The sequence below is a fragment of the Equus przewalskii genome, chromosome 6, assembly GCF_037783145.1.
Source record: "Equus przewalskii isolate Varuska chromosome 6, EquPr2, whole genome shotgun sequence".
Classification (NCBI taxonomy): Eukaryota; Metazoa; Chordata; class Mammalia; order Perissodactyla; family Equidae; genus Equus; species Equus przewalskii.
Window position 1 is genome coordinate 59,591,063 of NC_091836.1, and position 10,363 is coordinate 59,601,425.

The window sequence follows — 10,363 nt, forward strand, 5'->3', positions numbered from 1 at the left end:
TATAACTTTAGGGAAGTAATTAATTTAGAAAATTTTCAGTGTACTTATTGAAAATCAATTTCTTTAGCCGAAGATATTAAAAACCCAGGAAAGGATACATCAGCATCCACATAAGACTGTAACAACCGGATTTCTCCTTGTGAGTGACATTCATATAAGGTAACCTAACAAAAACAAAAATACAGTCAATTTTATCTCAAATACAGAAACATACTCTCTTCAGTTTTTAAACATATTTTAGTCATAAATGTATCTTAAAGATACTACAGAAACTATCACTTTAAAATAGCTCCTTTAAACTTAAGGACGCCATTATAAAGCCTAATGCATTACATAACTTCCAGAGTATATTAAATATTGCAGTAATAATAATAAGGTTCTATTTCAATGTTTTTGACTTATAGCTCATCCATATAATTGCGCCAACTCTTCAAAGTGAATAAAGTTGAATACCTCAAAGTGAAGTATAAGTACTTCCTAAGATTGTGGTTTATCATCTTTTGATTAAGATCTTAAAGTCTCTGGGTAGTTTTAGAGCATTTACATATTAATTACATATAAGAAAATCTCTAATTTGCCTACTAATGATTTTCTCATGGACATAACTCATCAAATATTAACTGATGTACAATGGCCCTCTTCACTTGTCACATATTCTAAAATTAATGCATACACTATATACAATTCTGTAATACCATAGTACTAAATTTTTATAAATTTCTTTCCATTTTTCTTATAGCTTACAGTCATGTTAGCAATAACCTGTTATTAATTTTAATAACAGTATATAAGAACTCTACAAAGATTCTGAAAATCATCTATCACCACCTATTAAATAATCTCCTCTACATTAATACTCTAAAAACATATTCCTTATATGGCTAACTAGGTTACGACTAGGAGATAGTTTTGTGCTATTTTTCTTTCTTTTTTTAAGTAAGTCCAAACAGCAGATCTTTTTATAATTCAATAAACTATATAACACCCTTCAATGTCATTTTAAATGAGAATAGAGGTGCTTCTTGTTACAATGCCTGGAACACTGCAATAAGCATATTGGAGCATAAGTTATACCAATTCTGGTGCTATCATGGCCAAATCGGTGAAGTATAACCTTAGTTTTATAGTGATGTCTTTAAAGCGGATTCAAGTTAATTAATGGACTATGTTCCCAACTAGAAAAAAATAACCTTAATCTTTTCTTGAAACTACATCACTTTCCCTCTGAATTGTTGTTTTCAAAGAATTTACCAACTAGAGAACTATAAGCAGATTATATATAACAATCTACATTCGCCTGAACACCAAAAAAAGCTGTTATCAACTTTAGTAGAGAGTTTCAAATATTCAGAATTTCAATGACCTAGTAAAAGCACCAGAACCTTGAATGTAATTACACTTCCTTAAAGACTTCCAGGAACTTATCTAAAGCCAAATTTTTACTTTTTAGATAACAGAAATAGGAAGGATCTAGGCCAGAATGGATGCATGTGTGTTTGTAGGATTCTCAAACTTATAGAACAAAAGAGAAAAAAGGCTTGGAAATATGCTCTCGTTTGACAAATACTGAGCTGACAACTCCCTTATCATCACGTTAATTTTGACAGAGAACAAAAAGAATATCAACACTACGAAAAAGAAAACCAATATAGAAAACTGTGTGCATTAAAAACCATGTTCTTTTATTTCTCTAAGAGGCTTAGCACAATCACTAGTGAAGCATCAAATTTTATTTTACTCAATTAAAATAACAACTTACAGAACATCTCTCAGATTCACCGCTCTTCTCCTCCTGGGCTAATGGTAGAGGAAGTGAATTATATTTGTTGCCAACCCATATCCAATTAGTCTATTTCCTCCATCTTTCTTTTCCAAATACACCAATCTACTTCTATTTTATTATTCCTCTGACTCCTAGTACAATACTAATAGATAACCAGAATGTTAGCTAATAAAGACTCAGAGGACAAGTTTTCCCTGAGGTGATTTCAATTTAATAGAAAACTCCTCAGACTCCTTGGGAAGTACTAGGGAATATCTTCCTGTTCTCCATTTATTTAGAAGTGCATGCAATGAATAAATAAGTCTTTGCAATTGACCTCATCTAAAATATGTGCCCAGCATGGTTTTTTTCATGCACTTTTCTCAATTCAAGATGTTTTTGGCTTCCTTAAATAAAAACAAACCAATGTTTATTGCAAATAATTAAAATACTTTCAATAACTATTATATAAATCCACTGGATTTATGCTTTGCATTTATAAACAGCCACTAATTACATTTATTATTTTTAAGAAATCACAGATTTCTTATCCTAATTTGAATAATTATTAAAATCACTTCCAAAAAGAGTAAAAATAATTCTTTCAATCACTCAAAATAAAATATTTATAAAAATATAAATAGAAATCTGTTTTATGAACAACTGGTAGTAATATATGAAATAAAGATGTATTTCTAGTCATGAATACTAGTTTTAATTTGACAATTTCTAGAATGCTTCACTTTTACATAAAGGAATAACATTGTCAAACCAACAATACAAAATTTACTTCCAGATCATTACACTTCAATACTAACACCAGAGTCTGATAATCACGTCAAATGTCCAACAGACCCCTCAACACTCACTCTGTTGCTTCCTACAGTTGCAAACACTAATGGATCTCCTTCTTTACTGTGCCAGTTAAACTGAACGCCAAACAATGGTTGATTATGATCTTCCTAAAAAATAATCATGAAATAAGAAAAATTAATATATTTTAGAAACCAAAAAATGGTAGTAAATTGACCATCCCACTCACAGCTTTTTTCCAAAATGCAGGTTGCTATTTCATATATCACACATAAACTGCCTTCTGACACTAAAAAGATATCTGTAAATCTAGTTTTCACATTTTAAAATACTGGTGCATGATAAAGTTTTATAACAATCAAAGACTTAAATCAGAGGTTAGGTAACAAGCACTTATCTATGCAAATACTTTGATATTTGCCTTCTGTTTTCTTAAACCGAACCATATTCTTCTAAATCAAAATCAACTGGATAATTGCAGCATATGCATTTAATCTCTTACGACATAAGGACATGATTTATTTTTCTGAAATAGGAAACTAACAAATGACCTAAGAGTTAACACAGCTTCTCTAGCACTCACTAAATTTTATTAGGTTTAATTTCTCCCTTGTAAAGTGAAGCTTATCAGATCCACCCAAATCATTGCCTTCTATTAGTCCTATGGAAACAATTTAAAATAACCTTGAATTTGGGTACTAAAAGAAAAGCATACCAAGAAGTTTTATAATGAACAAGAACACTTGAATAGTGGGGGCCAGGGAAGGCAATGGACTATAACTTCACAGTTACAAAGAGGCTATAAAGAGGTAAGCAAAAAAAAATAAGTACTCACTTTGGTACATACAGTTATTTTTCAGCCTTAGCATTTTACTGGCAGTCTCCTAACATTTAACAGTAACTTTCCTATTCACTTTAAGGCACTGTTTTCACATTTAAAGTGTAATAACTTTCATTTCTTATTCTTTGAAAAGCCACAGCTTTAGGTTTTTGAAATATTTAATCAAAATATTTAAATAGCAGTTAAAATCACCTTCCAGATACATTACCTAAAAATAGGTTAACATAATTAAATATTAACATGAAACTATAATGGACACTGCTTTTTTTTTTAATATACTGAGATTTCCCTCCTTTTAAGAGTATAATTTGACACACTGAGCAATGAATTTTGCTACACAGACAAGAAAATATTTTCTATATAGCCATAGCTCCTTATGCTTTCTGATGACTTTAGATAAAAGTATATTTAGATACTTAGAAAAAATTCTAATTTACATATGTATAAGATAATGTATAGTTTTGCTCAGTATAGAGAAAATACTCCCAAATTTAAAAAACAGAAAATCAATATATGTAAAGGAAAACATTTTAAATATCAGTAATCATTTTTATAAATAAAAATACTATTGAGGAAGCAGTAATTTAAATAACTCCAACCTCTTGTTTTCCCCAAATACTGAATATTAAAAAGAATAACTGACACCTTTTTCTTAAAAAACAATTACAAATAAAACAAAGGATAGGAGTTAAATTTTAAAGACAGCTGTTTCAATTTATGGTGACTCAAAATTAATGGGTCACATTCAGTTCTTTTAGTAACAGGTACCAGGAAGTGGCTTATGTTTTTAAGTTTTACCAAAATACAAAGAGTAATATCTCCCCAAATCTTTTACCTGAATACAAACAACAAAGAAAACCCAGCCTGTGTACTAGGTATTACCCATTTAAATTAAAACAAGAAACAAAAAAGCTAAACATAGGCTGGATTATAATAACTATGCAGTCTGCATTACAAAGAAAACTTCAAAATACTCTAATTTTAAAATATTTTAAACTTGACAGAGTATCTAGGGCATAAAATATTTATCACCGAGAAATAATTCTGAAGCCTAGCGTTCAGCCCACAGGATCTTTCTGAACATACCTTGAGACTATTTACACATTTGAAAGAATATTTGCATTTCTTTGACTTCCATTTTCCCTTCCCCCAACTTTTCCTTCCAGGTGCATTTGGCGTATTTGTAGGTGTATCAGGGCGTTCAGTGTTTGTACCACTTTCTATACTGACAGCATCGTCCTGTAGGCAGTAAATTAGGAAAAATCTTATGAAACAGCAATACTGTACTTAGCAGCAAATGACTTTGTACTGGGTAACTGCTGATTGACCTGAAAGAATTAATAAATTCTGCAAGAAATGAAAAAATTTATTCCTGCCTCCAAATGAGGATAAAAAGCAAACCAACGACACATTAGAATTTGTGAATATTTGACATTTCAGCAAAAATATAAACTGAAAAAAGCTACTCAGAATGATAATGGTAAGAATAATACTGGCTTAAATAACAAGGCACTGGTCTGTGCCAGCCGCTTTAATGCACTGGCTCATTTCATCTTTATAGCTCTTCAGAGAAGGTACTCTTAGATAAGGAAGTGTTGCTTACAGAGCCTAAGTGGTCTCCTGGTTAGGGTTGCTGGGATCCAAACCCAAAGCTGGACTCCTAAATCTGACTGAATTACATCTCTTCATAAGTTATTTGACTGCTGCTCAGGTTTGGGCACAGGATTGGTGGCTATTAGAGGCTGGAGTGCTTCCTACTTCAGACTCAGTTTCTGAAAATCCTATCATCATTAAATTCTGCTTATTTATAACACAAATCATTTAGAATTTTTTAAAAAGTCCTACATATTCTGTGCTTTTATTTGCAAGTGAAACTTGATTCACAGCTCTACAATAATACTGATATTCATATATTCGAACTCCAGAAACTATAGTAAAATCCTTCCAAATATAGAAATGACTGCAGGAAACCTTGAAAATTCACCTAACTTATGCCCTCTCTCCAGTGTACAAGATATATAAATGGACCTCTAATCTCAAAAGACTTCATAACTACTGCCTTTGATTACATATTCCAATGTATTCTTTGGAATAGATTTATTTAAACCTATCACCTTAGGGCAGTAGTTCCTAAATTCATTACAGAGGAAGCCTTTTTTCACGGAGGGAGTGCCTATTAACATCCATCAGCACAGTCTAAGAATCACTGCCTTAGGAGATGTAAGTTATTGCTTCCTAAAGCTCATTTTATGATATTACAGAAGGTTAAAAATTAACTGGAATGTCAAAAATTTCACATTAATTCACTTAAAAACAATATGGTTCCATACAGTAGTTCTTGGGCTGGTTTTCAAAACTTCAAATGGTTCCTACCAAAATGAAATGCTTTTAAAAAAAATACAGAAATTATTCTGAAATCTGATTATCTAGGGCGAAAAAAAGAAACAAAATGGACAGATGGCACACAGTACGTGCTCAATAAATATATGAATTGTCATTTAATGTAAATATAATCAGCCCTTATAGAGATAGAAAATGTAATAAAGTTCACTTCCTACATTGAAAACACTGTTTTTCTCTATTCCTATTTCTCCCCACTTTTCAGTTGTATTTACACAGTTAAAAATCTACTGTAGAAAACAATTCTGTGTTTCAATGGAAAACTATGTATTATCTATTGCACACCCATGTTGTCAGATTCTAGCCCTCTTCATCGACTTTGAATAATCGTACACCTCATTTTAAGTTGTAGATGACTGACGGTTGGCAAATGCTGTCTCCAAAGGCTGAGGTTTAAAATATCTTCCCTTCCACTCTGGAAAAGTTATTGCCATCATTTGCAATTTCATATCTACATTCCTTTAATTCATATAAATTTGTACTGTTTGACTTACATTTGCCTGGCTCCCTCACACGAATAAAATTTTTAACATGTGTTCACTTACCTTTTTCTGAAAATTATCTTTTAACACTAGAGAGATGAACTAGTAAAACTATTAGACATTTATTCACCAGCTTCTTTAGTCTCACTAAAAATTCAACTGCTAATCAAGAAGACACACAAAACACTGTAAATAGGACACACTGCTTTTTTTTTTTTTTAACTTTTGACCACTGAATTTACCCATCTCCTCCAAAAGCAAATCAAGATGGAATCTAATGGAAATGCAATACAGCCTCAACACTTTCATTCTTTTTAAAAGCAAATCTTTGTTCAGTGTCTACTATGTGTACAGGCCAATTTACACCTTGGCCCCTCCTCCAAGTATAGAATGATACTGTGCAACAGATAGGCACTATCATCTTCATTTGCCCACAAAGAAACAGAAGCAGGACCCTGTCCCTTAATCTTGCCATAGGTGATTTAAGCAAAAGACAAGTCTCCAGACACAGCCCTCTGATATTACTACTAAGCAACTTTTAGTACTCTTCCAGAAGCTAACTACTCTGCAGTCCTATGTTCTTAAAAAATTCAGTAAAATGGCAGATACATATACAACGATCTTAAAATATGTCCTTTCAATTCTTTGATCCACTTTAACAGGAGCAACTGCTCAGGTTACCTTAACACTAACTCAAAAACACATTCTTTTCCCACTTGTTTTTGGCCTTCTTGTCATTATTCGCTCCCTCGAGTAAAACCACTGCTTTTGTTAGCTCTTTTTGAATTCCTTTTTATGGAGTTCTCTATTCCCCTCCCTTCCTGCTTCCCCTAACCTATGTCCTAGGATGTGGGGTCCCTGGATGGGATTCAGAGGACCTGTGAAGATAAATGGCAAAAAAAATGGCATCTTAATTTTCACCATCTTACACTGAAATTTAGCACTTCCTTCTATTATAATGCTGGTAATAAAATGCTAATATTACTGTAGCTAGGACTTCCTCACCAATAAGAATCAGGTATTTTTATATCATATTATAGTTGTTGCAGATGTCAAACAATTGTCTATGTCCATCATTACTACCAGACCTGCTGCTAGATCTAGTTACTCAATGTGCTAATAAAAAAGCACTTTATATTAAAGCACTTTACTTATTAAAACAAATCTCAAATTTGTTTTAAAAATATTTTTATAGCATTTCATAATTGTATCACTGATTTTGTTTGTCACCTTATATACTGTATTTTATACATTTAAAATATTATTCTCAAAAGGTGTCACAGGATTCATTAAGGTGTCCAAGGCACAAAAAAGGTTAAAAGTCCTTATTCAAAGAGGAACCAAAACAGAGGCTTAATCCAATCATTTGGTTTTGAATAGCTTTAGAATTCACAAAGAATATATTCCCCTTAAGGGTCTGCAAAAAGAATATAAGCATTCCATATGGTTAGGTCCCCTGAAATTTTCCTCAGTCCAAATAGGCTACTGACATTTTCACAACATTTCTGCCTGATTACTTAGTATGTAGAAGGGTCAGACAGTAAGTTTATACTATGTCATCACAAAGTAAGCAACACATCACCTAAAAGACAAGAGATAACAAATGGTGGCTTGGATGTGAAGAAAGAGAACCCCAGTGCACTGCTGGTGGGATTGAAAATTGGTGCAGCCACTATGGAAAACAGTATGGAGGTTGCTCAGAAAACTAAAAATAGAACTACCATATGATCCAGCAATTCCACTTCTGGGAATCTATCCAAAGGAAACAAAAACACTAACTCAAAAAGATAACTGCACCCCCATGTTCACAGCAACATTACTTACAATAACCAAGACATGGAAACAACCTAAGTGTCCATGAATGGGTGAACGGATAAAGAAGTTGTGGTATATGTATACACAACGAAACATTATTCAGCCATAACAAATGAGGAAATCTCACCATTTGTGACAACTTGGATGGACCTTGAAGGCATTCTGCTAAGTGAAGTAAGTTAGAGAAGGACAAATAACCTATGATCTCATTTTTATGCTGAATTTAAAAAAAAAAAAACCCCACCAAACTCATAGAAAAAGAGATAATATTTCGTGGGGGGAAGTTTGGAGGAAGGTAGTCAAAAGGTACAAACTTCCAGTTATAAGATAAATAAGTACTAGGGATGTAATGTACAACATGACTATAGTTAACATTACTATATGATATATAGGAAAGTTGTTAAGAGAGTAAATCCTACGAGTTCTCATCACAAGGAGAAATTTTTTTTTCTTTTTATTTTATCTATATGAGATGAATGGATGTGAATTAAACGTACTGTGATAACCATTTCACAGTATGTGTAAATCAAATCATCATGCTATACACCTTATATTTATACAGTGATGTATGTCAATTATTTCTCAATAAAACTGGGGGGGGCACACAATAAGTAGTAGTAATTACATAACACTTGTATAGTACTTATTATGGAGCAGGCACTCTTTTCAGCACTTTACCTATGTTATCTCATTTAATCTTCACCAATATCCCATGCAGTTAATACCATTACTATCCCCATTTTTAAGAAAGTGAGGCAACTAAAGTACTTTGCTCAAGGTCAAGCAAGCAGGTATTAGTAGAGTGGGGGTTTTAACCTAACTTTTGGATCCAGTCAGCGCTCCTAATCACTAACCTAATTTGCAGAGAGAAATTTAAGAAGAGGCAGAAATAAAACAGGCTCCAAGGACTGGAATGAAGAGGGTCAAACAAGTTTGGGAAGCACAAATAGGAAAAGAAAGATTTATAGTAACACTCAACAGAAGCTTTCCAGAAATGTCAAGTCCAAATCCCACAAACTGACTTCCCAAAATATATTTCCTCTATCTGCAAAAAGAATTCTTTCCCATCTCTTCAGTGAAAATTTCGGTCGTGACACCAGGCCACATATATGCTTCAGTCACTGATGCAGTGATGCGGAATACAGGAACTGAGCGTGTAAGATGTAATATTTATTTCTAAAACTAGTCAAATTGAGAAAATGAAAACTTTACACCATCCTCTTACAACACTTTAAAGACTTTAAAAAGATATCCAGGTGCTATTACCATATATTATAAGAAGGTGGTTCACATTTTGGAGTATTATCTTTGAATGAACTGTCAAGACATTTTGCTAACCTTATTGAATATAAGTTAAAACCATGAAACTGAAAATTAATGTCAATTCGGTTATTACTGGCGACTCTCCAGACACAGCTGGGTTAACTGTTGGGACTGGATGATTACCGAGATCCATTTCAGAGCTTTTAAAAAATATCCGATTCCAAAACACCTTACACTTGCGAGGCCTGGAGCCCATATCTAAAGACATCTGCTTTTAGCACTGTCGCCTAAATCTTCCAGGTCGTCCCCTTTATCTTATTAAAAACTTTTAAAGAAGTAACCGTCCCTTCTCATTCCTTCCTCAAGGGTGGTTTCCCCCTCCAAGTCAGAAGACGACCCTCTTAATGCTCCTCCTCCCGCAGAAAAGCCGACTGACTGTCAGGCACACCCCATGTACACGGACAGGACAAGAGCAGACATAAAAACCCCTTTAAAAGAGTCACTCCAATCCCCTAAGTCGAGTATCTACTCTTCCCATCCTAATCAGTCTATAAGGATCTAAGAGTGACACAGTCCCTAAATTCCTTTAAAAGAGTCCCTAACACACTCTGGTCCCTCCTTCCAACTTCCTCAGAAGAACCTTTAAACTACTGGAATCTCAGATCCGCACTCTCCTCAAATCTCCCAAAGGCCCAAACACTCCCCAACTACGAAAAGGGTCTTACAGCAGAAGCCCCCAGACCCTCCACCCACACACTCTCTCTTAACCCACTCTCCTTCGCCAAGTTTCCGCTTGCTCTCAGCCCCAGCTCAAAATCCCCACAGAGACAAGTTCGATTTTCCCCTGCACGCCCGCGCTTTCCTGAGTAGAGGGTGACACCTCTCCCTCCCCCCACAGCCGCCCGCCCGCCCCCGAGCCTACAGTTTAAAAAGAATTTAAAACTTTCACTCCAGAGTCCCGTCCGGACTGCTCAGGGCTGCACTCAC

General features: G+C 33.9%; 1 protein-coding gene across 3 annotated transcripts in view; it reads right to left on the reverse strand.

Annotated features, from left to right (window-relative positions):
* Positions 1–10,363, reverse strand: part of EED (embryonic ectoderm development) — a 30,111-nt gene that overhangs the window by 18,900 nt on the left and 848 nt on the right. For 2 of the 3 annotated variants that reach the window (XM_008540347.2, XM_008540339.2), the window contains exons 2-4: positions 4,503–4,655; positions 2,632–2,724; positions 99–164 (exon numbers count right to left, since the gene is read on the reverse strand). In XM_008540347.2, the coding sequence (XP_008538569.1) occupies positions 99–164; positions 2,632–2,724; positions 4,503–4,655 (312 nt within the window). The remainder of the gene's footprint in view (positions 1–98; positions 165–2,631; positions 2,725–4,502; positions 4,656–10,363) is intronic. The other variant, XM_070625731.1, reaches the window with a different exon arrangement.